Source organism: Sparassis crispa (assembly GCF_003851025.1).
Source record: "Sparassis crispa DNA, contig_000008F, whole genome shotgun sequence".
In the NCBI taxonomy this organism is placed as follows: domain Eukaryota; kingdom Fungi; phylum Basidiomycota; class Agaricomycetes; order Polyporales; family Sparassidaceae; genus Sparassis; species Sparassis crispa.
This window is the reverse complement of record NW_020939755.1, coordinates 1,673,184-1,700,975: the sequence shown is the minus strand read 5'-3', so window position 1 is coordinate 1,700,975 and position 27,792 is coordinate 1,673,184. Positions and strand designations below refer to the sequence as shown.

The following is a 27,792-nucleotide window of genomic DNA, read 5'->3' as shown; positions in this document are numbered from 1 at the left end:
ATGACTGGCTCTTCTACGGTGCGCTATCGCAATGGTATTGGTTCTGCCCCATCCAGCTCAGATTTGTCGCCGGTCGGCATCGCTCATCGTCCCTCTTTAGAGCCTTCACCGCGCATTCAAATGCTTTTCATCTGATCCACTGCGCACTTACAACGATTGATGTTTACTATCATAGAATTCTAAGTACATCAAATTTGCCGCGCTCTGTTCCGCGTGAGATCATTAAACGCGTGTTATGTGCGTGTCGGTAGTACACTTTCTTGCACCGCACTGGAACATGGCTGCTAGAACCATCAATTCGCCCCACCGGTGGGCCTGTAGTGTGATGGGCTTGGACTCACCCTAAAATTTCCTGTCCTCGTCCATGCACTCAACAAGTGATGCAATCCTTCAGTTAGTACCACAGCTTGCACTGCCTGTAGCACGTGCTTCAACCTGCTTGGAGTACCGTATCGCTGGACCGATCGAGGGCTGTTACCGATAGAGTTAGATCCCACACAGCGGGCCCGGGCGCTTGTTGCCGAGAACGTCCACACCTGAAAACCAACTCAAATTTACTACCCCAACAAATGATGAATTTCGTGCTCACTACAAAGTAACCGTTTGTAGATGAAACACAGTTTCTATTTGCCGTAACAAATTCAATTGGTCAATTGAGTCCCTATTCAGTCCTGATCACACATGTAAACTTTATCAATAAATTTGTACTGGCGACAAATGGTGACATTGTAAGGCAGGCAAACCTTACATTCACTCAGGGATACAAATCCGGGAGGGTCTCAAGTGCCAACGTACGCTGAAGTTGTCGCTGCACTTTAAGTTTCTGTAGAGCATAGTAAATTGACACGTGGCATCGTAGCTGGTTTATTAGTACACGCGTTTCGCTAGGATATATAGGTCATCGGTGATGTTCAACGCGCCTGAGTGGACCGCGACCGTATTCGTGGGAGCCTGCAGACCGCGGTGGCATTGAATTACCAAGAAACCGCCCCTTCCTAGTACACCCGCTTCGGATACACTCCGAAGGAACTCCTGCGAAGAATTCTTGGGTCCTCGAAGGTTTCGCGACTTATAAGGCTGTGACCCGCCCGCTGGCCCGTCGCTCGTCTCGGAGTCCACTCTGGAATCTCAGATACAGGTAGGTAGGTTACCAACTTGGTAAAGCTGGCGCTGATCGTCTCGTTCAATCCATTTCCAATCCAGGCAATCCTGCAACCTACCATGCCAGCCGATCTCACGAAGCCAAGCGGTTCAACTCGTCTTCGTCGTGCCGGTCGGAAGGACAGCGAGGAGATCAGGTTCGAGAGCAGTCGCGAGATTGAACTGAAACGCAGTAGGGGCGAGATTTCATGCGCGGAGTGCCGTAGGTACGCTCCTATTGTCCGCTCGCTCCGAGATGCTACTCATCAATGGAATGCTGTCGTAGATTGAAAGTGCGTGGAGAGGACATGTTGATGTATCGAAATACTGAGTTGATAGCAATTGATTGGTTTATTAGATCCGTTGCGATAAAACCATCCCATGTCAATCATGTCAGGTATGCCATACCCAACTTGTCTCCGGTAAATGCTGCAGTTCACGTTGCTTGACAGAGGAGAGGGTGTGCAACACTATGCCCCAATGGTACGGAGTTTATCTAGTTATTACAGACCTTCCCGAGTTTCATGATTGACCCAGGGAGCCTTGCCACCGGACAGGGAACTCGGTACGCAAAGCGCCCACTGATTGGTGACTTCATGCACTCATGATGTGCAGCTTTGTTCTAGCTGCTACAGAACATCTCCACCAACGGATTGCGAAAATGAACGAGCGAATACGACAATTAGAGGATGCCCTCGCAATAGCCCATGCAAAGTATTCTAACGAGCCCCATCCTTTGCTAACTGGCGACAAAGCAACCGCTTCTGCAGAGCAGGAAGAGGACCTACCCATATCTCGGAATGTACCTACTAACATCCGGGACGCTATTGACGCGTTCGGAACATTGTCAGTTTCCGACCATGGTGTCTCAAGATTCTTCGGCCCAACAGGAGGAGCTGAGGTACGTACATGACCTGTTCCTGCGTGACATTGCCTTGATATCATGTTCTAGTATCTCCTTACCGTGAGTGTCATCTATTCTTCCTTCTGATATTCGAATGACCGGATTTAGGTGGACAGCGACGCAGCATGCACATCCTCCGACGCTGACGGTGCATCCCCTGAATCAATACGAGATTCGGAAAGTCCTCCTGCTCTGGGGGAGCTCCTGCGCTTCTCCTCTGCCTTCCCGTTCACACCCACGGGTAACTCTCATGCAGTGTTTGAACTTGTTGAGAGCCACCTGCCACCATATGAGCGTGCATCCCAGCTCGTGGAGATGTACATGGAGCGCGTCGCCTGGATGTTCAATGGAATCACGCGAGAACAGGTCGTCGGAGAGATGCTCCCTTATTTCTATCGTCGACCCACAGCAGATCCATCGTCAACAGTGGGCTATTCTGGTCCTCATGCACTTAGCCTGCTGTTCTTCATCTTCGCTGTCGGAGCGCTGGTAGATCCTCAGCAAGAGCAGTCGCATGCAGAAGGGGCACACTATCAGCAGCTTGCCAATGCTGCATTATGTCTTGAGCCCGTGATGGCGAAGCCCGCTCTTGTAACTATTCAGGCACTTCATCTGTTTAGTGTCTACAATGCCATGGCAGATAATGGTCCTGGTGACAGCGAGGCTAGTATGGAAATGTCTTGGGGTCTGTTCGTGCTTTGCGCTCAGTTGTCCCACAGCGTACGTCAGATGTCTCTTGTCGTGGATGCCCTGGACTGATGTACTTATAGATTGGCTTGCGTAAGTCTGCTGCTTTCAGATTTTTGTACCTGCTCTATGAGAACTCCCTCATTCACTATACCGCTAGATCGAGACAGCGCAAGGTGGGGCTTGAGTCAGAAGGTCGTCCATAGACGTCGTATCTTGTTCTGGACCCTGTTCACGGCGGATGTGTGGCAGGTTGCTACCTTTCTCATGTGCTATGTGCCGCCTCTGATGATTATTCAGAGTCTTACCACAGGTCGCCCTCCATCATTCTCGCGTCCATACTTAGATTGCAAGTATCCTTACTATGAGAAAAGTATGCGTGAAGACAGCGAAGCCGTACTAGACCGTCAGTATATATCGATGTTTCATAGTTTCGTCCTCTAATTTGAACATGCTTTCTTCCTAGACGCCTCGTGGCACTGTCTCTTTACAGCAGAGTGCGTAGCAGAGGTAGCGTCCAAGACCTTAACAGCGGAAGGTCCCTCCTATGATACCATCATGGAACTCGATCATCTAGTGCGCGATTTTCCTCAAGCTCCCGGTGAAGCAGAAATGCTCGAAGAACGAGAATCCCAAACAAATAATACATCGCTACCTGTACCAACTTCCATGCAGCGGTTCATTTTGGCACACTCCCGAGAAGTTCGTGAGTAATCGTCGTTTCATCACAACATGCGACGTCTGACAAAACATGCCTTGCTGGAGTCCTGTTGTACATCCATCGCAGCTTCTTCGCTCAGGCCATCATCGATTGTCCCGCAAATCCTCTCCGAAGTGCATACGCATCTTCGTTCCTGACTGCGTATAGATCATCGTGCACAATCATTAAAGTGATCCGCGATCAGTTCGCCATTTATCCGGGTGTGTGCGCACGAATTTGGCCAATCTGGACGTACGCCTTTTCAGCTGCCGTACGCAGTCTTACTTGTCATTATCGTCCTTGTCGCTAACGTTCCGGTATTTTTCAGGTCGTCTTCGGGACAGTGGTGGTCCGAGGGCCACGGTCACCCTTAGCTTCTGCTGCGATGGTGCAATTAGATCTGGCTTCCGTTTTGTTCAAACAGGCGGCAAATCATTCACCTCGCGCTGCCAAAGCTCAAGTGAGTTGCAGTGTTTCGTTAATTCTTCATGCCAATCGTTGCCTGTTGTAGCCCATTATCATGAGGCTTAGCGAGAAGGCTCACAGCTCTCTATCTGGGGCGCAGAATAATCCCTCCGCCGAGGGCGCATACAATGGCTCCCTATGGAATGTGAACACCGAAGATTTCGAAGATGAACTGGAAATTTTCGCGGGCCGGACAAAATTGGTGGCTTCCAAGCGGCTGTCTCATTCGCCTTCGCAGCATCTTGACCAATTGCGTCAGCCATTCGCGGAGGCGCCATCCTTTGACCAGCAAGCGCCCCCGATGGCACCCTCGGCACCACCAGCGTCTTCCTCGCTACAAGTTCCGGTCGCCCCGACTCACTCCGGATGGAGGTTAGATGAAACCCTCTCCTCTACATCTTTTTCAGACTGCCGCACTTCACAAGGATCCTATAGACCGATTGAAATTGACCACTCCCAGCCATCGACAACGTATGCATGGTCCCAACAGTCTCACAGTCTTCCTCAACAGACTCAGACGCACGATGATACTGAGGCAGCCTCGCAGTATCACACACCGCAGGGTAGTGCTCAACCTTACCGCGATCGCGGCCAGATGTATCCCCCCGAGCCAGTGTATGCGGGTGTCCAGCAGCAAGGCTACTTAGCTCCGACAGAGCTGGTCGACTTGGGACTTACGTCGAGGAATTCACGGCTAGACGAGAGATGGACGTCCTTCATGCACGAGTCTGGCTTCCTTGACGGCGTAAACTACAGGTCGTGAGATGTGCTGCCGCCTTGATCAGACGTTGATTGCTTCAGCTTCCGGATGCTTTCTTGCATACGTACGGCAGTGCGGGAGTGCTCCGTGTTATATCGTACTTGTTACAATACATAGTTATAGGCACCTGTGCTTATTTGGACATTGCATACATGATATTGTTCACCGTTGTAAGTGGCAGGTATTATAGTTGGCGCCAAGTGGCTCAGACACTCCGGTGTGCGGAAGATCACTTGCCGGAGGTACGCGCGGATACCGTGCCGAGTGTACGTCACACAGGGCAAACAACCGAATTTTCAGCGCGTCTCAAGCCGGTCAGAAACTTTCTGTATTCCGTATCTCTCGACGATTTAACGACGTTGTAACGACTTGCTACTTGGCCCCTCACTCCCGATTTTCTATCATCTGATTGTGTAATATTCCGTTTCTGCGAGGCGGAGCCACTGCAACCCAGATCCTGAGAGGACCAAAGATCGATTATTCTGCGTCCCAGGGATCCAGTCATGCCCGCTGAGACGCGCCGAACGCGTAAGGCATCAGGAGACGACGAGCTCGAGCTCAAGCGTGCGCGCGGCGAGATTTCCTGTGCAGAGTGTAGGCGGTACGTCCCTGAAATCTAGTAGCGATTGGTTGAACGACAACAGTCGATACTAGTCTGAAGCTCAAGTGCGACAAGAAACTCCCATGTGGTTCATGTGTCCGCAGAGGTTGCACCACCATTTGTCCAAACGGTAAGATGACGATCCCCTACCTGTTATATCACGGCTTACATTGACCACCATTGAAGGCAGTCTGTCTGCAGGACAAGGTACCAGGTGAGTCCGAAGGGAATTGTGTCATGTCCCGCTCCCCTTCATTTATGCAGGTTCGTACTCGCGGACACCGAGCAACTGCACCGCAAGATCGCGGAAATGAGCGAACGAATACGGCAGCTGGAAGATGCACTTGCCATATTCCAGGCAGGCGTCTCGAATGAGAGGCACCCTCTACTTCGAGATGAGCTGCTCACCGTTAAGTTTGGACCTGAGGTTCGCCGCACCGTGGACGAAGAAAACTCTCGAGACCAGCTCTCGCATTCGATCGATGCGCTTGGGACGCTCACTATTGGCGATCATGGCGAGACTAAGTACTTTGGTCGTTCGGGGGGTTCCGAGGTTCGTGCACCAAGTGACCCAAGTACCTTCTATGCGATCGGTGACTAATTTACACTTGCACCAGATGCTCTTGGTGAAGTTTGGAGTCATAGTCGTCTTGAGTTTCCGTGCTGATCGGTATCTAGACTGGAAGTCCTATTGAGACCGATGCTAACGACTCACCATCGGTGTCGCTCGAGGTTGCCAACTTGTCTGCATCCTTCCCTTTCTCCGTTGTGGAGAATGGCATTGATGCATTCCTGGACAAACTCGAGTCTTTCCTGCCCCCTCAGCCTCGTGCATGGGCGCTGTGCGAGGCTTATCTCGAACATCTGGGGTGGTGGTTTAGACCCATTAAACGGGACGAGATGGTCGAAGACATCCTCACACCGGTCTATAACTATCTCAAGAACCCCGCAAAGTCAAAGCGGACATACCATCCCTCTCATGAGGAACGATGCCCGCACCTTCTGGCCACGCTATTTATGATATTGGCAGTTGGCGCCCTCCTAGATTTGACCCTACCTCCGTGCAGCGCGGAGGCTGAGAAATATCATCTTCTGGGACGCGCAGCCCTATCTGCTCGTTCGGTGTTCGATTCCCCAGCCATTGAAGCTGTTCAAGCTGTCGCACTTATGTCGGCATATCATGGCGTGTGTTCCTCTCGCTACACTATCGAGAGTGCCTGGTCCTTGATCTCATTGGCGAGTAGACTTTCCCAAAGTGTACGTTGTTACCTCGTGACGGCCTGTGCCTGATTGACCTCGTACTAATCTTTCTTTATCACCTTACCGCAGATCGGACTACGTCAGTATGTTTTACCATCTATCACACTTTGACTGACAAGTCTGTAGATCGCGACAGCAAGCAATGGAAATTAGACGACAAACACGCTCAACGACGCAGAAATCTTTTTTGGGAGATTTTCTTCTTAGAGATCGTTCACGTACGTAACTAATTGCATCGTATTTTCTGACGTAACTTCGGTTGGCGCAGTGTCTTTCTCTGGGACGCCCCCCTACGCAGGTACTAGCTCACATTGATTGTGAGCTTCCGGCTGACGACGAGCAATTCGTGGCCGAGGATGGCGAGGTGTATCTAGGATGTATGGTATCTGCCCTGTCGTGTTCCGTGTTAATAACGCTTGTAATCTGTCCTTTAGATTGGCAGCACAAGTTTGCCTTCTGTCGCGACATCTACGCGGAGGTGGTGGACGTCACGTCTTCCACGAAGTCTCCCGCTTATGCGAAGGTCCTGGATATTGACCGCCGAGTTCGACAGATGACACCACCGCCTATCAGATTATATCTCCGGCCGGACGAGGATGACTACTCGAACCCGGCACTTTGCATGAAGAGCTACGTCCTTTCCCATCATCGGTCCATTGGTTGAGCAAACATGTTGTGTTATATTTGATAGTTCCCAGTGTATTAACGTTCTCCCCGTAGTGATGATCCACATTCACAGAACCTTCTTCGCCCAGGCACTCCTGGATTATCCAAAGAACCCTCTATCCAGCCCATTCGCGCCTTCATTCCTCGCGGCGAACCGCTGCGCATCCATCTTGCTCAGATCATTCGTCCACCATCACGAGCGATGCAGTGACTTATGCAGTCGCTCCTGGGTCATGTGGAGTCACGCATTTTCGTCCATCGTGAGCCAACGTGTAGTGCCTGACAGCGTGGACCAGCGTTGAGCGTTCTCTGAAGATGATACTAGGCACTACGGTGATCCGGCTCCCGAACGCGATAATGGCACCTAGTGCGTTAATGGAAATCGACGTTGCGGTTGATGTTTTCAAGAACTGTGCAAACAAGTCCGTTCGTGCACGGCAGGCTTTGGTATGCACACCTTCCTGCTGATGTACTATTTACAGCCTAACAGGAGCCTTGCATAGCCATTGTTACTCAGGTTGAAAGAAAAGGCTGCACTTGCGTACTCGGAGTTCCGCAACAGGAACGCAAGTCCTACAAAGGGTATTCAGCTACATATTTCGCCCGAAGACCAACTTGAGGATGAGCTCGCCATTTTTGGAGGCCAAACCCGAGTGTTGCCTACTAAGAAGATCAAGAAGCGACCGAAATCGCAGGTTGCGCCCGGTGCAGCGATTCCAGCGGTTCCAGCTCCTGCATCCACTCCGAGCGACATCGTCTCCTCACCGCGGTCTCTATCAGACGACTTCACCGACCTCCATCCGTCGTTAATGGAGTACCTCTCTCAGCTCCCGTCCTCCGGATCTTATACAGTTGTGGACCAACCGCAGCATGTGGCAGACCCGTCGTCGTCGACTGTGACGTCAGTAACGACCACTACCCCAGTGCCGGGAGTCGCAGGCATTAGCTCTTCCTTCTCAGACCCCGCCGTACCGTGCGACACGATGGACTTCGTGAACAACATGCTGTCCGACCCTTACTTCTCTGACATGTCATTTGCGGGGACTTCCACCATCAGTGGTCCTCCCTCGATGAACATGTTGCACTCACCGCGCATTGCTGGAGACGGGGATTTGAGCGAAGAATGGAGGTCGCTCATGGCGGCTACGGGTATCTTTGATGGAGGCACTGGTTACATGCAAGAGAGCCCTGCCAACACCTTTACTTTCCAATAATGATTGCTGTTTTGTCTCTACGGATGTATCAATTATTGTACTTGTTGGATATATATAGTAATAGTGCCAGTGCAGAGTGCAGACATGACGACGTCTCCGATGTGAATGATGAACCTAGTCGGGGATAGATTCCTCGCATATTTTTCCGACATCCAGCACCATCTGGTCACAGCCCCATTGGCCGACGACGCTAACCCCTACAGGCCAGCCGTCTTCTCCGACGCCCGCCGAGATGTTGAGAGCCGGCAGCCCAGCTAAAGATGCTGGGACTGTCAAGACGTCTTGGACGTATGTATCCAACCCGTCTCCGGGGCTTAATGGAGACTGCACATCCGTCTCAGCAGGTAAAGGAGGTGCCGTCCGGATTGCAGAAGGATGGATCATTACGTGCACTCCGTCATTGTCAAGCGACGCTGAATTGGTGTTGACAGGAGTAGCGAGGAGGTTTGGCACGCGGAAGACTCGGTCATAGTCAGATTTAATGAGGTTGCGAACTTGCTGAGCTTGGAGAAAGTAATTGTCAAACGCACTGTAGAACGGTATCAGTTGCGGCTCCAAGGGTTATTTTGCATGGAACCTTACTCTGCTGACAAGGCGTACGTCCCAAGCAACATGCGCTTTCGGACTTCCTTACCAAACCCACGAGAACGTGTGTGCGCGTACACGTTGGCGGCCTTGGTTGCGTCCGCACCAGGAGGCAGTTCTGTGAAAGAGCCTAGGAAGGCGACATTAGATAGCGCGGACACAAATCAAAGATCGTATCTACCATACTCAATCCCGTCGTACCTGGCCATGTTGCTACTTGCCTCTGCACTGGAGATGACGTAATACGCACTCAACGCATATGGCGTCGAAGGTAAGGAAACTGGAACAAGGGAAGCGCCCCGAGACTTCAAAGCATCTAACAGGCGTCTGATAGGATTGACCACACTGGGTTGCAGCTCCGCAGGGAAGTACTCCTGTTGGATACTCAACATAACGAAAGTTGGACAATCACTCTGCTATGTCGGTCTTACCTTGGCAATCCCAATGCGCAAACCTGACAATGAACTGCCACTATCAAATTGTTCCCGATATTCCTGGCATATTTGTAAAGCACGCTCCCTAACCTCTGGTTTAGCGGAAGTGGGATCCTTAGGATCATACTTGGAAAGCACGTCTGACGCACAGAGTACATCGGCGTGAGTGCGTGGATGAGCGATATGCCGTGTATTCACTCACTGTGTATCTTCTCAATACTTCGCACTTTCTGTGCTACAACGCCGACGCAATCTAAGCTGTCGGCAAAGGAAACAACTCCCCATCTGGAGAAGTGAGCGGTGAATTCGATTGGACTGCGCATGTCAATGCACCTGCTGATTAGTCCGTAGGATGGCTTGTGTCCTGCGACACCACAGTAAGAAGCAGGGAGCCGGATCGAACCGCCTGTATCAGTAGCTAGAGCACTTTCCTTCACTACAGCGTCAGTAACCGTTGGAGAACGACCTGCAGGATTTCTCACGCGTCACACATGCCAGCAGCTACAGCGGCGGCACTTCCTCCAGAGCTTCCGCCGGCAGATCTCCGTTCTCGGTCTGCCCATGGAGCAGAGTTATGCGTTGGTTGATACGGATTGATAACTGGACCGTGCACGGAGTGTATATTCAACGAGCTGCGCGAGATTCACTGCCTTGTATCTCCAGTAGTAATAGGACAGTAAAGCGCACCCCATTGCAAACTCATCGCAGTTGGCTTTGCCGACAATGACCGCCCCGTTATCTTGCAGAAGCTCCACGACAGTAGCGTCGAAAGGTGGCTTGAACCCTCGCAGCATCACCGAAGAGCACGTCGTCGGCATTGACTTCGTGCATATGATGTCCTTCACAGCTAAGGAGAAGCCATGCAGAGGTAAAGTAGTGTCATGAGACGGCGACACTGCTGGAGCAGCATAGACCAGAGCGTTGACGCTGACGTTCTTGCTTTCCACAGCCGACTGCCACGATGAATGTCGCACGGAGCGCCTCAAGAACGAAAGAGAACCTGGGCGCGTGCTACGACATCGCGCACCGACATTCATGAGCACAATGAGCACAGACCTGTATAATGATGTTGTGGACGCAATGTGGACGCGGCAAAGTCACAGGCGTTTCTTTGGCCTTGTTTACCAACAACTTTGGAATCTAACAAGTGCAAATAGTTTCTACCAGACGCTTTACCTTCTTGGGAAAATTTAATTGCACTATACCGTCGACCAAATATGCTCAAGAAAACTACTGCGGCGAAGGCCGACACATCTGAAATACACAGACACGCCAAAAGGGTAAAGGTCGACACAAATTCGGGCGTTGCTGCTGGCAAGGGGCTTGCAACTCAAGGATCGAACGCAAAACCGAAGGCGGCGGTCCAACCTCGGTTGATTCCTGTCCCTGCCAAGGGAAAAGGCAAGGAGCGCGCCTCTACACCTGTACCCCACTCCAGAATTCAGAAAACTGCCTCAAAAAGCTCTGGTTCAGCTTCGTCTTATACTCTTCCGTCGACATTTAAAGTTATTGCCGGATCTTACGAAAAGCTTCTCTACGGCCTGGAAGGTACAATCTCGGCAGAAGAGACTGAGCCTACATTCCACTTGAAACCGATCTTCATCTTCCCTGCACATATCTCATGCATCAGGGCTGTCGCTGCCTCACCACAGGGAGGAAAATGGCTTGCTACAGGAAGTGTAGACGAGATTGTGAAGGTGTGGGATCTCCGGAGGCGGAAGGAGATTGGCGGTTTGATGCAACATGAAGGCATGTTCCATCGATTTTACCTGGACTCGGTTACATTGACTGCCTACTTCAGGATCCATTACACATCTTGAATTTCCGTCTCGCTCGCATCTGTTGTCCGCGTCGGAAGACGGCACATTATCTCTCTTCCATTCGCGCGATTGGAGTGTCTTGCGCTCATTAAAAGGACACAAAGGACGCGTCAATAGCGTCGCAGTACATCCCTCAGGAAAGGTCGCCTTGAGTGTGGGCAAAGATAGGACTCTGCGCATGTGGGATTTGATGCGAGGGAAGGGTTCCGCCAGCACAAAACTTGGGAAAGGTCCGTGTATCAGCCGTACACTCTTTGTGACATTATCTCATGCTTGTATCATTGAAGAGGGAGAGGTCGTAAGATGGTCGACTGACGGGTCCCTCTTCGTTGTTCTTACTCAGTCTACAATAGACATGTACACAACCGTGTGTATGATCTTCATTCTTTTTCGTACTATCCGCGAATCTTCTTACTGCTTAGGACATGGACCTCCTGCACACAATCGTTCATCCCTCTAGACTTCACGATGTCAGGTTCTGCAAGCGCGTAGTTAGCGAAGGCGAGGTACTCCTAGTGGCTGCCGAAGACAAGAAGCTGTCAATTTACGACATCCCCGCCGAGCGGGAGCAGGTTCCTGTCGTAGTGGCAGAAATGGTCGGACATACCAACCGGTAGGTCTGCTTGGGGACATCTCCAGTCTCTGTCTGACTCACACTGCTCCCAACAGAGTCAAGGCAGTGGATACCCTGTCCGTGGCATTACCCCCATCCGTTAGTTCAACCCGATCATCGACGACTATCGTCAGTACGATATCTTCGGACGGCAAAATTCACATATACGACCTGGCTGCACTTCCAGCATCATCGGAAGAGAAGATCCAGCTCAACCCCGTCGCTGAGTACGACACGAAAGGTACACGCCTGACCTGTCTTGCCCTAGCAGATGGCGACATCGAGAATAGCTCGAATGCAACTGGCAAGCGCAAACGACCGGAAGAGGAGGGAGATCAGAGCGGGGAAGATGATGCAGATTGGGGGTCGCAGCAAGGGGACGAGGATGAGAATTTGGGTGTGGTTGTGGACAATGAGTGAAGAGAATGGTGCTACGCGGATGCATAAATTATCCAAATGAGGTGCTACATGAAATCTATTGCTCTCTTCCGTCCTCTTGGAGGGCCCGTTTCTCTTCCATCTGTAACCGCTGCACCTTTGCCTGGCAGTGATATAGGAGGGATTTCAACGACAAGGCTCTTCACTGCTTCCGGAGGTGGCTTCTCAACCCACATGCTCTCATCGTCATCTTTTTCCTTGTGCTCCTTCCGCTTCTTTTTCTTCCGCTCCCTATCCTTGTCCTTGTCCTTGTCTTTGTGACGTCGCGTCTCTGGTGCGCCAAGCTTGGACTCCATACCATCATCAACATCGAAAGACATGAGGGCCTTGCTCGCAGTTTTCTTTTTCTTCTCCTTATCTTGCTTGTGTTTTCCCTTACCCTTGTCCGCACGAGACTCGCGATCCGAGCGAGGGATAAACGTAGGTTTAAACGATGCGATGTCCACTTTTTCCTGAGAGGCAGAACCAGATGCTGTTCCGTTTTGTTGGGTGTCATAGGATGGTGCAGGGCCATCTTTCAGGAGTAGGTGAACGGGAACCGGCTCGGACTTCACTTGCATCTCTGTAGGAGCGACAGACCCAGCGTCGTGCTCCTCCGCGGCATCTGGGCCCTCGTCTTCTGCCTCTGCTTCACTCTCCTCGTCATCGCTCGCGAAGATCGCTTTGAAGATATCCATAGCAGGCCGCTGATAGGTGAGCGTATCCCGCCCCTGATCGTCGTCCTCGCCCAAGCCAACGTTTGCCAAGTTGCGCGGACCGCCCTCCCTCTTCTCCCCGCTAGAACCATCCGTAATCATGCCAGCACTCACAGCACCCGCACCCGCTCCCGCACCAGACGATTCTGCCGAAGTCATGTCGGCCTGCTTGGCAGAGGCAGTCGGGGCAAAGTCGGCGGTGCTTGGACCTGCAGTCGCGCTATCCATTTCCACCTCAGGCTCCTTCACGCCGAACCTCTTGCACAGCAGGCGTGCGGGCTGCCACGGCTGGACGTCCCTCGTGAGCGGCCCGTACATCCCCACGCGCACCGCGGCCATCCGTGGATCCTCCTCTTTCTTCTCGTCCTCCTCTTTCGCACCCTCCTCCTCCTTAACGGTGGAGAAGTCCGGCTTGTGCAGTCCCTCGATGATAGTGGGCCCGCTCTCCACGATGACCGCGCTGCGGAAGCGACCCGCCATAGCGGCAGATAGCGGCTTGAACACGGTCGCGGCCTTGGCGTAGTCCACGAGCTCCTTGTTGAAGTCGTCGATGCTCTGTCCCTGGGTCGGGCCGATGCCCAGCTGCACGGGGCCGGTATCTGCAGGCTCGCGGTTGGCTTGGAAGTTGAGGAAGGTCGTGTAGCGCGACTGCTTGACTGGGTCAGCAGTAAACGGTTGAAAGCCCTGGAGCGCAGCTTTGGCGATGGAGGGGTGCAAGTGAGGTATGTCGAGCTGGCCCCGGATATGCTCAGATGGGGGAGGAGCGGCAGAAGGGGTAGCAGCGGAGGGTGCGGACGGCGCGGATATGACATTGCGAATGTTCTGCAAACGTTCCCTGTCTTTCTGCGACATGTATTCGAAGACCGAGCGTGGCTGGGATGGTAGAGGTGTCTCTCCAAGCATGGATCCTCTCTACAATAATTTCAGCACGATCTGCTCAGAGACAGTAAGAGGATACTGACCTGGTCTGCAGATATGAAGCTACTCTTCCAATCACCATGAGTCTTCGGTGGATGTTTGACCGCCGTACGAGCAGTGTCAACATTCTCATCATGATCATTTTTGTCCCATACTCGGCGGGGATTCGGAGTCCAACCTTTGGGTACTTCCGGGAGAGCAAACCTATCTCAGGATGAGTAAACGGTAGCCTGTGGAATTATGGGGAAAGACTGCACGTACCACCGATCTTCAGCCACAGGTCTGTCAGACAATACGAAACCCTTCAACACCGTCCGGCCATCGCTGAATGTTTGCACACTGGCAACCGTGGTCACTTTCTTGACAATTGTAATGTGAACAGGCAGCCCATCGAGAATGTAGACGGAATTACATACAGATTGCTGACCCCTACTTCGCGCACTGGACGAACCCATGATGATATGAGAGTCGTCATCGACGTGCGCAGCATCATAAGCCATCCTGGTCCGACCATGTCTGCCTCTACCGCCCTCATATACATCCAAATCATCTTCGTCTGCATCGTTGAGTGCACCCAACCCAAAACCGGCTACAACAGTAATGTGAAATGGACGTCAGGACATGAAGAGAACGTGTACAAAAATACGCACCTGCCAACGTCGGGCCCTTTTCACGAGCCTCCTCCTGGCCTAAGGCCTCTTGCAGCCGCATGCCGGGTACATAACCCAACCCATGGAAATTGTCCTTTCTAGGCGCAAGAAGGACAGGAGTGTCGCGGCGGGGGTACATATGCTTCTTCGCCTCTTCGTCGTTCTCCTCCTCGCCTGTGGTCTCCTTCCACGAGTCCAGGACGCCCGCGTCTTGTGCCTTGCGCTGCGCGTACGTGAGTCGCGGACCGATGCCCTGACCCAAGCGCCAGCCCATCTTCTTGAGTATACGCGCGCCGACGGAGTCCTTAGGCGCAGGGGCGAGCGAGGCTTCGAGAGCGGTCGATATCGAGCTACACAGGAGACAGGAGGTTCAGCAAAAATAATGAGCCGAAATAATGGTGCGATACGCACTCAGGCTCCTCGTCCACGTTTGCGCCAGTACGTCGCCGTAACTCGGCCTCTGTCCCGCCGAAGTCCATCTCGTCGTGCTCGTCGACGAGTTTCCGGCTCTCCTGCAACTCAGCAAGGTCCTCTTCATCCATAAAGTCCTCCGGCTTGGCCAACCGCTGCTTCGCCCTATCGGAGCGCGAAGACACGAACGTAGAGGGCGCCCATCCTGGCGGACCAAGTGAGCAACCCTACACGCAAGATAACTGGAGATACGAACCTTCCTTGGTTCCTACCGTGTTGAAGTACCCAGCTGAGAAACCCCCGGTGAACGCTCCATGAAGCCGTCTCCGTCCCTTCTCATCTCTGACCTACAGATGGCACTATCAGCACCTCACCCGTGTAACAACGCCAGTCTCTAATTTAGCAGTGTACGCACCTCTTGCTTCCATAGCGGAACGAACTCTCCAGTGTCTTTGGACTTCTCTAAAGGAGGTAGAGGGGTCCCAATCTAGATGCAAGAGACATGTTCAGCCTTGCAACAGTTAACGAAACCTCAGATATCGGCGCACCAGACAGAAAGACTCATTCGCCTTCGCGCTGGTGGGATCGACCCCGAGATCATTGAGCTTCCTCTTCAGTCGGCTCGTCATGCGTCGTCGTTGTCTTCGTCAATGTCAACCGCAAAACTCCACCTACTAAGACATGAAAGTCGAAGTCACGGTATAGGCGAGGGCAAGATCTCGTGATTATATTACATAATGCCGATGCCTCATTTCCATAAATGTACGATTCGGCGCTGAAGAAGGTAATCAAGTTCGAACGTAACGTTGCGCCATCGGACTAAGGTCTCGTCACGTTCGAACCAGAGTCTTGCTTCGACCCATCACCACCACAGCGTACGAAACCACCTCTGCCCATTAAAATGCGCCAGCAATGCCGCCCTCAACCTCCAGGAATTTCCTCAGAGGTACTCCATGCGCGGAGACGCCTACATTGAATAATTCTGCATCCGTCATACTCACCGTCGCCTCCGTCTGCTGAATTTATGATAACCGTACGAGCCATTGAGTCACCGTATGTTTTGAACCGTCTATCTCTGGTCCTCTAAATTCCTATCATCTACCCAGTGTTCCTACACATCCTCACGTATATCTGGCACGTGCTGCTCGTGCTCCCAAGTACTAGCTTGCCCGATGCGCGACGCTGGAATATTTCGACGCGCTGCCTGCTCGCAGCCGGCGTGCAAACCACGGCTTCTATCACGCGTCTGGGCACGTAAACATGCAGTACAAACCACTTTCTGACCACACGCGCGGACTTGGCGAACTGTGGACCGCGAGTTCAACCAGCACAGATTACTGGTTGAGCTCGCGGTCCACAATCGCGCAAGATACCAGATTCGAACATGATCGGGGCAAGCTTCTTCACCTCGCCCCCACCGGCGATAAGGATGGGAATCTGAGTAGAAATAACCGTAAGTGGTTCCTGGCCGATAATACTGTAGCGTGCTCACGTATATATAGATGGCTGTGTGGGGGTGTTCTCAGATCAACCCCCTCCCTCTGATAGCCATCGGACAAGGACCTCGCAGGGCCACCTGCTATCTTGGCGCCCCCGTTTTTAGCCCCAAGGCTTCTCTATCATTGAACCGACCTGCGTATGCCGCATGACGAGATGACTGGATGCTTCTGTTCCTGGTCTCGGAGATCAACGTCTATGCACCGCTTCTCTTCTGCGAAGCTGTCTAAATTTTGCCACGGCGGTAATGTTTGGATGGCATTCATTCAGCAACTTCTGAGCACAGCCTTGCAGCTTCCGAGAGATTGGATTACTAGAGAAGCCTGTGTGATCCCACTCGGAAGGTGCAGGCCGCCATCTCTGTTGGCACTTCAATCTGAGGTATGTGCGGTGTGGTCAAGTAAAATGGATGATAACGGTGCTACTCACCGCTGTGACAGAATCATGTCCGTTGATGGGCCAAACATATCCAGTGATGTCACACATACCGATGACGTCAAACACGCGAAGACGCGCTCTCGACGAGCTTTATTTGGTTCCGTCTGGTGCGCGTTTGCCATATTGGACGCCTTGGATTCTGGCGAACCCCCGCTCTGCCTAGAGCGTCTTGGACATGCCTGCAAACGACGAGGCCACGGGTGTGCATACGCAGCGGTTGTCATATATCGAATCCAGGCGCAGATGGAACTTGTGACTTTATCAGCTCGCCTGTTGGAGGCTCCGTGCCAGCTCCGCTGGCATGCCTTGGGTGTGTGCCTTGGGCGGTAGGCGAGACGATGTCGACGGATGTAGGCAAGACCCTTCTAGTCTCCCGCGAACGCTGCGCTCGCCAAGCCACGCACGGCTGCGTCAAACTGAGTACTTAGCTGCTTATCTGCGCGCGGTTCCGATGCGACGACGACCGCGGTCGATTCATCAGCAGTTGCTTCTGGACTATTTCCCAGTCAGTTCCTTATTTCTCTTGGTGGCGCAGGAGAAGACTTACGCTCACGAAAAAAGGCCTTTACATAGATTTTGCCATTCGTGGGCTACGGAAGCGCGGTGCAGTCGCTGTGCAATGAACTCGCAAGCGCTACCGACTTCCGGTTCTTATCTGCGATCATGTCGTGATCGTGCTTGGAGAATTCTGGCGTGATTGGGGAGGAGTTTCCTTGACATCAGCGACGAAGGCAGTCTCCGCATAAAGTGTGGGGCCGAGGAAATTTTCGAGAAACTGATCTAAGTTTACTGCAGGTTTTACTTCCGCGGGCCTTTAGAGGAGTGGCCGGCCGCGGAGAACACTCGAGTGAATTGGTCGCTGTGCCCCGGGATAAGGGCGTGTGGAGGCAAGTAAATATGCGACGGGCCAAGAGCTTTGGACGAAGTGTGATACGGTCGTGTGATGGATGCGTAGAGTTGAGGTGAGTGACCAAATCGGGGTTATGGGCGCTTACGTGAGGAGGAACGATCAGGTGGGAGCAGTGTCGTTATCTCTTGATGTGCCCTGGTCGCCACATCTCGCATTGCATAGTCGGTATCGACAGCTCCTGCGTATGTTTTCCATCGATGGTTCGACGAGTCGGCGGGCCTGTCTGGGACCCGACTGCCGGGCTGGCCTTTGCGCGGCGGACGTTTTTTTTTCCGAACCTATCCGGAACCCTCTCAGACCTCGCACTCTCCGAGGCCAGGAAAAATTTGCATCTGGGCTTGAGATCAATCACGCCCGAGCAGAGGCTTATCGGGGTGCACTGTATGGTCCTCGCTAGCCATCGCTTATCGCTCGTTGGCGTCCAAAGATGACGGCTGTCCCCACATGGATCCGGTACTTGCCCTCCGAGGATATATATGGCGCCCTTCTTTTCAGTTGCTTCTCCCGCCAAGGCCCTCCTTCCACTAGCCACTCTCCCACCATGGCTGACGCTCCCCCGAACTATGAGGAGAAGGACAACGCCAGCACCGTCGAGAAAGGCGGGGTTAGCGTCGTCGTTGCCCACCAGGCAGACAGTCGCTACCAATTCGACACTGCAGACCTTGACCGCGTTCAAAGACGACTGAAACAGCGCCATGTACAGATGATTGCTGTAAGTAGTCCGTCTTCGTGTGCTCCTTCCGCGAACATCGGCTTACCGACTGCGTATGTCCACCGTAGATTGCTGGTACCCTCGGTACTGGTCTTTTCCTCGGGTCAGGACATGCGCTGCAGGGCGCAGGTCCGCTGGGTGCCCTCATCGCCTATGCTCTGGTCGGCACTACTGGCTATGCGACCCTGTGCTCTGTTGGTGAAATGACTTCATTCGCTCCCATCTCCGGTACTTTCCCCCACTTCGCCGCCCGGTGGGTGGACCCCGCCTTTGGTTTCGCTCTCGGGTACGTCATGTCGCGTGAGAAATAAACAATAGACAATTCCTCCTTATTCTGGTTCTTTGTCTCATAGTTGGAATTACTTCTACACCAATGCGATATCCACACCCGTCGAAATCACAGCTGCGTGTATCCTGATCACGTTCTGGGATTCCAATGTCAGCACTTGAACTCTAACTGATGGATGACATGATTGCTGATGTAGGCGCATGACCTAGACCCACCATCAAGCAGCCTATACTGCTGCGGTCACGATTTGTGTGTGTGCCATAAACATTTTCGGCGTCCGGTGGTTTGGAGAGGCTGAGTTCTGTTTCTCCATCATTAAAAGTATGTTTCATGCATGACTCTAATTGATGTTGACATCATGCGCTTACTACCTTGCCTGTTCGTCTCAGTTTTGTTGATTACCATTCTGATCCTCACTGGTTTGGTCATCGACCTTGGTGGAGGACCGGACCATCAGCGTCTTGGTTTCCGGGTAAGCTACATCTTCACGTTGTATGAAGTCGAACTAACGGTATATGTAGTATTGGAAGCACCCTGGCGCCGTTGCTGGCGCTGGGTTGGAGCCGAACCACCCTTCTCTGGACCGTTTCCTTGGCATTCTCACTGTCATCGTTCAGGCTGCATTCTCGTTCCAGGGAATGGAGCTTGTCGCCATGTCAGTGATTGCTCCTGTTCTGTTACTTCATGTTTACTGAGTTGGTGTGATTAAAGCGCTGCATCTGAAACGGAGAGCCCACGTCGCAACATCGCCAAGGCCGTCCGAAGGGTGTTCTGGCGTATCCTAATTTTCTACGTGCGTTGCTCCTCGTTCTGCTCGGATCATGTGCTGATTGTTGGGGGAACCAGATCCTTGGTATCCTCATCACGGGCATGCTCGTTCCTTACAATGATCCGAACCTACTCTCCTCCAGTGGGACAGCGGCGGAGTCGCCCTACGTTATCGCCATGACGCGCGCAGGCATCAAAGTCCTCCCTCACATCATCAATGCGGGTATCTTCACGTCCGCCTTCTCCGCGGGCAACTCCTTCCTATTCAGTTCCTCGCGTGTGATGTACGGTCTTGCGCTGCGGGGTCAGGCTCCGCGGTTCCTCGCATATTGCACCAAGAGCGGCCTCCCAATCGCTTCAGTCCTTTTTGCAAGTTGCTTCTCGTGGTTGGCATTCATGAACGTATCATCGGGCGCTGAGACGGTGTTCAAGTGAGTGTCGCGTACTTCTAGTGTTGGACTGTTACTGACGACTTTACTCAGTTGGTTTGTCAACCTGTCGACCGTGGGCGGCTTCTTTGGGTGGATATCCATCAACATCACCTACCTTCGTTTCTGTACGTGCTTGCGCTATTCTTTCCTGTTGTCGATCTTATATCGACTGTTTTGTCCTTCGGCTTCACAGATAAGGGCTACAAACGACAGGGCTTCGATAGAACTAAGCTATCGTACTACAACCGTCTCCAGCCGTGGCTCGCAATATGGGGCATCTTTTGGATCACGATATTCATCCTCATCAACGGAATTGCAGTATTTTGGAACTTCAACGCGTCGTCATTCCTCACATCATGTACGTCGTCCACATGTTCCTTCGAGACGCAATGTCACTGATCTGATGCATGCTCGCAGACATCAATATCCCAATTTTCTTCGGGCTGTTCGTGTTCTGGAAGGTGGTCAAGCGCACGAAGTTCTGGAGGGTTGACGAGATGGACTTCGTGACGGTATGTAGCAACCGTGCCTTCACGCCACACTAGCTGGTTGCTCACACTTTGTTCTCTAAGGGTATTCCTACATTCGAGGAGACGGAAATCCCAGAAGTACCACCAGTGACGATTCCCCAGAAGATCGCTGCCATCCTCTTCTAATCTCAGTTGATCTGTACCGTCGTTGTGTTAATGCCTGTGGATACTGTACGACCCTATATACGCTCATCATCTGTTCGTATGACAGCAGTAAGTCGAAAGAAACGTGTTTGTTGTCGTAATGTATAATACCTTTTTTCCGTACGCCGCAGGGATGACTCGACATTAATATTGGTTGCACGAGGATGTCGATCTTGCTCGCTCCTCGTCGTCACGTTAACGTCCACCCATCTTTGGCCGTTGCCACCTTTGCATGCTCGAGCAGTTGGGCGAATCATACTGGAGCATAGTCGATCTTCGTCGACCTCCAGGATGCTGTACAATCGTTGCATTTGAAAAGTTGACCAAGTATGAGCATGGGTGAACAACTGTGCACAAGCCTTCGCCGGATAGCAGCGTGCAATTTTACCCTATTTGTCGCTGAACAAATCAATCGTTCGCGGATCGCGAAATATCTTGAGCTTGAACCTTCGACGCGGGGAAGTCGATCATCCGTGACCGCCCGACAAATGCCTGCAGTCCGAGTTGCTCCCTCAGTCGACTCGACAGCTAAATCATGGCACCGGGCTCCAGAAAGCGTGACATTCATTATTCATCTGATAAGTAGAGAATCAAGATTGCTTCATATCCGATATAAATGCGAGAAGGAAGGAAAAGCAACGATAGGCAGTAAAGAATACAAACGATCATGCTACAGGCGCTGCGATAATGCCGGGTTCAGGCGAGGGGAGTGTGGAGGGGAGTTAGACTGGGCGAAATGAGTAGCTTGTGATGGCGAGGATAGCGATCCAGGAAGATAAAGAGGTATCGTGGGGATCAGTTCAAAGACGTGCTGCACTACAGGCCGTGCCGCTCGTGGCCCAGCACTAGTTTGCGGCGCGTCGACAACGTTCATGACACCATGTACTCGAGGCTCCTGCGATACGCCTTCATGCCAGCCGTCCGGACCAGGGACCGAAGAGGTAGGGGTATTCGTAGTACCGCGTCCATCCCAGATGCATCGCATGTCGTTGCCAGAAATGATCTGTGCAAGACGACCGGTCTCTACGTGTCGAATTTCAATGAATCGGGTGTCGAAGAGAAGGACGTAAGGTGGATGGAAAGCGACATGTTCCGCTGTCCCTTCCCATTCAATCGTCCCAAACGAACGGCTTGGATCACCGTGGCGGTCAACGTACAAACCGAATTCTGCGAAATGGATGAGAAACTGAAGTAATAATGAGAAAGCCGAGATGCCATACCGTCATAGCACAACAAAAATTCGTCTTGGCTGGTTCGGAACATGCCCATAGGTCGACATGACTCGCACCTCTTGGCCAATTTTTCGAGGCGCGGATCGTCGCGCTGCGGGATAGTCACGCTCTTGAAACTGAAACGGCAGAGGCAACACGTGAAACGAGTTCAAGCAAGAAAGTGGATGACGTACTCGGTGAGATCCATGATCTCAAAGCCTTTAGTGCACAAGATGACAATCTTGGCTTTGAGGAAGATGAGGTCAAAAGATTCTGAAGGAAGGAAGAAATCCTGGAACGAGTTACCAGCAATTTGTTCAAATGGTGCTGTGGAGACGTAACGAAGTGACCTACCCGGTAGACTCTGAACCACTCGGAGCGCTGGGAACGAAGACCAAGGCGGGACCCAAACGTCTGGGGAGCTTTTGCTCTCTCATTGATCTTTCCCACAACTGGTTCCAACACGCGGAAGACGCTATCGAGCTTAAATGGTCGTAAGTTGATGAGACTCAAGCAGACGACCGAATAATTTGCACGCACTCCTTTTTTCTTCATGTAGATCACAAGCGTTCGGCCATTGAGGCTACCAACACTGAAGAAATGTACGTCCTTATTTCCGCTCAGTTTTTGTGGCGTCTGTGATGTATGGGCGCTATGGGGGGAAGATGGCACCAGCGCTTCAATGTGATAGGCAAAGAGGGACTGGGATACCAAATTAGCGCGTCGCTCAAGGAGATCGGAAGTAACAACAACACAGACCTTGTCGGCGAGTACCAAGAAGATACCGAAGTCTTCGAGCATGGCGCACTGCGTAACCATCTTTAGGTGGAGGACACGGCGCATAGCTATGCAGAAGCAATGAGAGAGAAGAATCATTGTGTCCAACTGAAACAACTCACATCGAGAGTCGTGACGAAACCCAATCCACACTCCCTCTGCACACCCAATTGCAACAAGGCCCCGCCCGTCTGCCGTAGCTATACGAAGAGAATTCAATGTTGAGCAAGCGACATCACCAATATGTGCGACTGACTGAATGGCACGGAGCATGTGACCTTTCCCGTGTACGCGTTTTCGTGATTCCAAGATGGCGCACCCGCACCCGGTGTAATGGAAGGAACAATGAAGGTGTCTGCACTCAACGTCTCGATCTCAAAGACCTTGTTCGACTCTTGCACGACCTTCCGTAAACCCATCGCCTCATCTAGCACCTGCTTCCACTCATTACGAGCTTGCATGGATTCAGCGAAAAGGGTATACAATCCACCCAATCTTCCATTGTGGTGAATAGTGCATGGATAAACTGCACGCGCGTCGGTCTCCGGACTCGCCGTCGCACCGGGGGTACCCATTCCCTCATGACGTTCTGGGACGGAGCGACCAAGACGCAGAATACCACCTCCGCGTTGGGTTGGTGGGTCAGTGAAGTTGGCCAATGTGAGAAGGTCCAGAGGGATCGGCTGCAGTAAAATTAGTCGATGACAGACGTAGGAAGTAATCACTACATACACGTCTGTACACGTGGTATTTCGTCACACCATCCTTCTCCTTGGGCTTCGTCATGACCACTGGATGTACATCAGATACACTGCCAGACTGGAGACATATGGCATACAGTAGTTGTCAAACAGCAGAACGAAAAGTTCCGTCCAGCCATTCCATTCGAATCCCGTGTCGGGTTGGCGGAGGAATTTTCCTACGTGGATGAGAGAACGGTTTTCGTTCAACAGATCCATGTCCTATAAACATCGCGTGAGATCCCGCGGAGTACGAAACATCAAACCCTTACGATGGTCTCGCCGCTCTTGAAGACAAGGTTTGAATTGTACCGCCATACTTCGACCTTCTGCTTCGCTGAGACGACTCCTGGTTCGCTTTCCTTGCCAAGGGCTTTGATGACTTCTAAGACTTGGGGTATAGTCTCGCGATCCTCGTGCTCTTCAGGCGACACGTCCATAATACTCTTCAGCAACAGTTCGTACCGTAGCAATCTCGGGATCGGCCTATTGATGAAGTTCTTCATATCCAACCTGTGGGCATCGGGGTGCCGCGTACATTGCTTGCGTATAATGTCATCAAAAACAGGAATGCTGAGATCGAGGTGCAAAGCATACCTCAACGAACTGCTTGAACGCGGGATTGTTCGCCATCTCCTCGTCAATGCGATATGCAGCGATGGGGTAGTTGGGGATGTAATCCATATACGCCTCCCGGAAATTCAGCACGGCGTCATAGACAGCAGCGGTGACGCTGCGGATCACGGGATGCTCCTCGCGCTGAATTTCGTGGAAGGTGTTGAGCATCTTGCGGTGGTGAACATGAAGCTCAGCGAAATTGTGGAACACGTCCTGAATGAACTGAGACAGCCGGTCTCGCGAGATAATGGGGGGATCCATCTCGCGCAGCGGTGCAACATACATCTGTGGGGCATTGTCAGGAGACTGTCATTGCTATGCGTATCTGAGAGAACGTACCACTTCAATGTTCTCAAGATCCTTTACATAATCCATCTCACCCTTGATCAATTCGAATATGATCCTGCACATGCATGAGCATGCCGACTTGCACTTCGTCGCAGTCAATGAACTCACGATTGACGCTTAGTTTCTTTCTTGGGGAGGCTGGCTCTGACCTCGTCCGAGACAAGGTTGTACCACTCCAGTTTCCCGCTGGGACCTCTGCACATCGCCGACTGGAATGTCCACAGCTGCGCGACCGTCTGCAGCTTCTTGATAGCTTCTATTGCCTCCTTTAAAAAATCAGCGTCCGGGTTGCCTTCCGCCGTCTCGTTGCAGATGGCTTCTAGCATCACAGGATATTTCTGTAGATGCTCTGACGGTCGATTCAGGAAGTGCTTGAGGTCGAGACGATGAGCGTCGGGATGGCGGGCGCATTGCTAAATGACGCACAAATTCAGTACTCGGCTTCAAAAGGAGGAAAGACAAGTCACCTCCAGGAATCTCCTGAACTCCGCATTGTGTTCCATCTCGTCCTTCACCCTCTTCTCCGCGACGGGGAGGTGTCCGACATAGATCGGGTACGCGAGGCGGAACTCGGTCGCCGCCTCGAGGAAAATGTCGCCGATGCCCAGGATGACCGGCGCCTGCTCACGCTGTCGTACATTCATTACCTCAAGGAGTCGGCGGTTGCATTCGCGGAGATCTAGCACGTTGCCGAAGACGTCCTCGATAAACTCGTCCACTTCGCTTGGCCGGATCACAGGTGGGTTAGCCATGCGCAACGGCCTGATGAACAGCTGCACAGTGCACAGTCAATAGGCACATTTACCTAATTCTAGGTGGACAATGACTCACGGATTCGACAGTATCCAGGTCGCGAAGGTACTGCTTCTCTTTGTCGATGATCTTGTGGATGATCCTTCATACAAACGATTTAAGAAAACAGGATCGGGAGTTAGGCACGGGCGCTCGTACGTTTGACGATTAATCTCGCTTTCGGGCAGTGTGCGCAAGATCTCCGGTGAGACGGTACTGGACCACTCATCCTAGACACCGAATGCCGATCAGCTCCCAGAAGCCGCCAAGTTAGTGTGGATCACCACCTTTTCTTCTTCATCGTCCTTCTCGGGAGTACCGATGAGAAGTAAGGCATCCTTCTGTACATCGCGAGTCAGCGCCGTCAGCAGGTTTTATTGTCATATCAGCGGTAACGTACTCTTCTCGGACAAGCATATGAATAGCACGGATTCTCGTCATCACAACTAGGCACGTAGCACTTCGTCAACAACGTGACAACCGCGGTAGGGAGCTCCTCGCGCTCGAGACGGGCGTCCGACGCGCCCTCCTGATCGTCCAGGAACATATACACATCCTCGACACCGTCCTGCAGCACCCGCCCGCCCCACTCGACCTCGTAGAAGAAGAGCTGGTTCTGCAAGCTGCGCGCCACCTGCAGGGCAGCACGTCTGTCGTTAGTGGAGATGCCGTGCGTGATAAGCAGCTCGCGCTGGATTTGTGACTGTATCGTCGACTGGAAGTAGAACGTGAGGACCATGGCATGTCGCATGCTGACCAGAAACACTCACGACGATATCTTTGCCCGTGAACGCTCGCGGGTACGGAATACTGCCCTTGACGTGCGTACCGCGAGGGACCTTGTCCCGCAGGCGCACGGCAATATGGCTCAGGAGCGCGGGGTTGAAAAACCGTTCGTCGCCCTCCTCCGATGGGTCCTCGTCGTCGTAGTAATAATCGTCCTCATCCGCCATGTAGTCCTCGTGAAGCTCGAGCGGGCGCTTGCTGTCTTCCAGCGTGCGCACGACGTCGTTGTCGCGCCAGGACCGGCTCGAGGACGCGCCCGCGCCCGCACCCTGCGACGAATTCGACCGCGAGACCTGCTCGAACGGCCGTGTCTGCAAGTAACCCTGCTGCGGCTGTACCACAGGCAGCGTGCGCGGCGGGTATTGGCTCGCGGGCGGAGTCCACGAGTTGGAGCCCTTGGACGCGTGCGAGGTCGCTGAATTCCCGCGGTCGACCGTCGTGACAAACGACGAGCCAGAGTACATGTTCATCGTGTCACTGAGTGACGACGCGGAGATCACAGACGACTGGCGATCGACGCCGGCGTTCCCGTTCTGGTAGGCCGCCGTGGCACCGTTCTGGGCGGAAGACGCGGCGGAACCGACGGACGTCGAGCGTCCCAGATCCTGAATGGACCGTGAAACTTGTACCGGTCAATCAGTAGGAAGCGAAACCACGGTGTGAGCGAGAACTGACTGTTCGAAGTTCCGTACATGCTGGAACCGTATGGCTTGAGACCGTGATCTGCAGCCAGCGAGGCGGGCGAGAACTCGTCAGGACTCGCGTACAAGTCGCTCAAGTCTGAAGGCGAGCTCGCCGACTTGCTGTCCTCGTAGCTGCTATTTTGGCCAGGGATCTTGGGCGGCATCGCTCCTAGGGGACGAGTGGACAGTTGGCGTGCCATCCCCGCGTCGCTCGGCGGACGCCATCCATAGCTCTCTCTGGTGTCCGGGACAGGCATCGCCATAGGGCGTTGAGGCAGGCTGCTAGACGAGGCGGGGCGCGAAGAGCCTGTGTATGCTCTCTGATCGTCCGAGAGGCCATTGAAAGCGGGTAGTCGAGGCAGGGTCGGTGCGCCGTTATAACCGCCCGCGAAGCCAGCAGGACTGGTCTCGGACGGGGTCTGAGGCAGGCGTCGCCCGCTAGGAGAAAGTAATGAATGCTGGCGTGAGGTCCGTAGCAGCGCAGGTACGCACGAATCAGCACTGGTACGCTTCGGCGGCGGTGGGGGTGCTTCTTCATGATAAGGACGCGGCTCGGGCATGCCTTTGGGGTACATTATCGGTGGAGGAGGTGGAGGAGGTGGGTTTGCGAGAGGCTGGCCAGGGATGCGCGGTAGAGGCCTCAGACTTCTGCCGCTCGCGGAGACTGGGCTGGTTGGGTTGGGGGATGGACGGGCAGATGATGGGATTCCATGAGGCTCTGCAGGAGAGAAAGTAAGCGAGCGGGAGTGGGAGAGGCGGGATAGACGAACTTACGGGAAGATGGAGTTGCGGGAGAGTAAGTGTGATTAGAGCGCGAGCGGGCCGATAGAGGTGTATCACCGCCATCGTCGCCGTACTGATTATAGAGCGAATCGACGTCGGGTTCGTGCATGGGTTGTTCTGAGGTTGGAGACTCCTCTGCGAAGCCGGCGAGAACTTGGTGATAGAGATTGGCGAGGTCCTCGTCGCCGGGGGATGAGAGATGGGAAACCGCAGCGACGGACGACATGCAGGCGTCCTGCTTCGATTAATCTTCGATTCAACGGCTGAGAAGATAAGTAGCTTGGGTCGTAGACTTTGGCCAATCCCGAGAGCAGACTGTGTCAGACGGTTAGAACGTGTTGGAGAGCGTGCAACGGCATCAGCTCGTTGCACGA

The 27,792-nt window shown here is 52.9% G+C and overlaps 7 protein-coding genes across 7 annotated transcripts; 4 read left to right on the top strand and 3 right to left on the bottom strand.

The window, feature by feature from the left end:
• Positions 1-1,221: 1,221 nt before the first annotated feature.
• On the top strand, positions 1,222-4,659 carry SCP_0905810 (hypothetical protein; the record flags this gene model as incomplete). Its single annotated transcript, XM_027761813.1, has 15 exons — positions 1,222-1,367; positions 1,427-1,433; positions 1,499-1,537; positions 1,593-1,623; positions 1,678-1,705; positions 1,756-2,041; positions 2,093-2,104; positions 2,153-2,764; positions 2,815-2,824; positions 2,892-2,983; positions 3,032-3,137; positions 3,198-3,437; positions 3,497-3,702; positions 3,760-3,891; positions 3,943-4,659. The coding sequence occupies 15 exons, from the start codon at positions 1,222-1,224 to the stop codon at positions 4,657-4,659; spliced, it is 2,664 nt and encodes an 887-aa protein (XP_027617614.1).
• A 500-nt stretch (positions 4,660-5,159) lies between these two features.
• Positions 5,160-8,210, top strand: SCP_0905800 (hypothetical protein; the record flags this gene model as incomplete). Its single annotated transcript, XM_027761812.1, has 14 exons — positions 5,160-5,257; positions 5,311-5,387; positions 5,444-5,471; positions 5,522-5,810; positions 5,875-5,883; positions 5,936-6,514; positions 6,587-6,596; positions 6,644-6,735; positions 6,786-6,894; positions 6,952-7,176; positions 7,238-7,443; positions 7,499-7,630; positions 7,687-8,084; positions 8,144-8,210. The coding sequence occupies 14 exons, from the start codon at positions 5,160-5,162 to the stop codon at positions 8,208-8,210; spliced, it is 2,319 nt and encodes a 772-aa protein (XP_027617613.1).
• Positions 8,211-8,511: 301 nt separating this feature from the next.
• On the bottom strand, positions 8,512-10,453 carry SCP_0905790 (Glutamyl-tRNA(Gln) amidotransferase subunit A, mitochondrial; the record flags this gene model as incomplete). The annotated part of the gene is made up of 7 exons (XM_027761811.1): positions 8,512-8,926; positions 8,980-9,112; positions 9,164-9,356; positions 9,414-9,556; positions 9,619-9,842; positions 9,899-10,048; positions 10,104-10,453. The coding sequence occupies 7 exons, from the start codon at positions 10,451-10,453 to the stop codon at positions 8,512-8,514; spliced, it is 1,608 nt and encodes a 535-aa protein (XP_027617612.1).
• Positions 10,454-10,633: 180 nt separating this feature from the next.
• On the top strand, positions 10,634-12,269 carry SCP_0905780 (Protein MAK11; the record flags this gene model as incomplete). The annotated part of the gene is made up of 5 exons (XM_027761810.1): positions 10,634-11,165; positions 11,218-11,466; positions 11,524-11,603; positions 11,659-11,849; positions 11,906-12,269. The coding sequence occupies 5 exons, from the start codon at positions 10,634-10,636 to the stop codon at positions 12,267-12,269; spliced, it is 1,416 nt and encodes a 471-aa protein (XP_027617611.1).
• Positions 12,270-12,324: 55 nt separating this feature from the next.
• Positions 12,325-15,590, bottom strand: SCP_0905770 (G patch domain-containing protein; the record flags this gene model as incomplete). The annotated part of the gene is made up of 10 exons (XM_027761809.1): positions 12,325-12,390; positions 12,434-13,894; positions 13,945-14,104; positions 14,162-14,259; positions 14,317-14,489; positions 14,551-14,900; positions 14,962-15,166; positions 15,218-15,308; positions 15,377-15,448; positions 15,510-15,590. 10 exons carry the CDS (start codon positions 15,588-15,590, stop codon positions 12,325-12,327), a joined length of 2,757 nt encoding a protein of 918 aa, XP_027617610.1.
• Positions 15,591-17,843: 2,253 nt separating this feature from the next.
• SCP_0905760 (Probable proline-specific permease) lies at positions 17,844-20,662 on the top strand (the record flags this gene model as incomplete). The annotated part of the gene is made up of 13 exons (XM_027761808.1): positions 17,844-17,858; positions 18,375-18,518; positions 18,587-18,804; positions 18,872-18,956; positions 19,017-19,128; positions 19,197-19,279; positions 19,329-19,462; positions 19,519-19,600; positions 19,654-20,006; positions 20,058-20,131; positions 20,200-20,364; positions 20,424-20,518; positions 20,579-20,662. The coding sequence occupies 13 exons, from the start codon at positions 17,844-17,846 to the stop codon at positions 20,660-20,662; spliced, it is 1,644 nt and encodes a 547-aa protein (XP_027617609.1).
• A 688-nt stretch (positions 20,663-21,350) lies between these two features.
• On the bottom strand, positions 21,351-27,644 carry SCP_0905750 (Rho1 guanine nucleotide exchange factor 1; the record flags this gene model as incomplete). Its single annotated transcript, XM_027761807.1, has 23 exons — positions 21,351-21,847; positions 21,901-22,028; positions 22,086-22,183; positions 22,246-22,374; positions 22,432-22,593; positions 22,651-22,736; positions 22,791-22,868; positions 22,925-23,351; positions 23,401-23,459; positions 23,507-23,630; positions 23,681-23,950; positions 24,006-24,311; positions 24,366-24,429; positions 24,483-24,787; positions 24,842-25,147; positions 25,206-25,269; positions 25,326-25,396; positions 25,454-25,507; positions 25,567-25,881; positions 25,937-26,574; positions 26,628-27,073; positions 27,128-27,353; positions 27,410-27,644. 23 exons carry the CDS (start codon positions 27,642-27,644, stop codon positions 21,351-21,353), a joined length of 5,088 nt encoding a protein of 1,695 aa, XP_027617608.1.
• Positions 27,645-27,792: the final 148 nt, after the last annotated feature.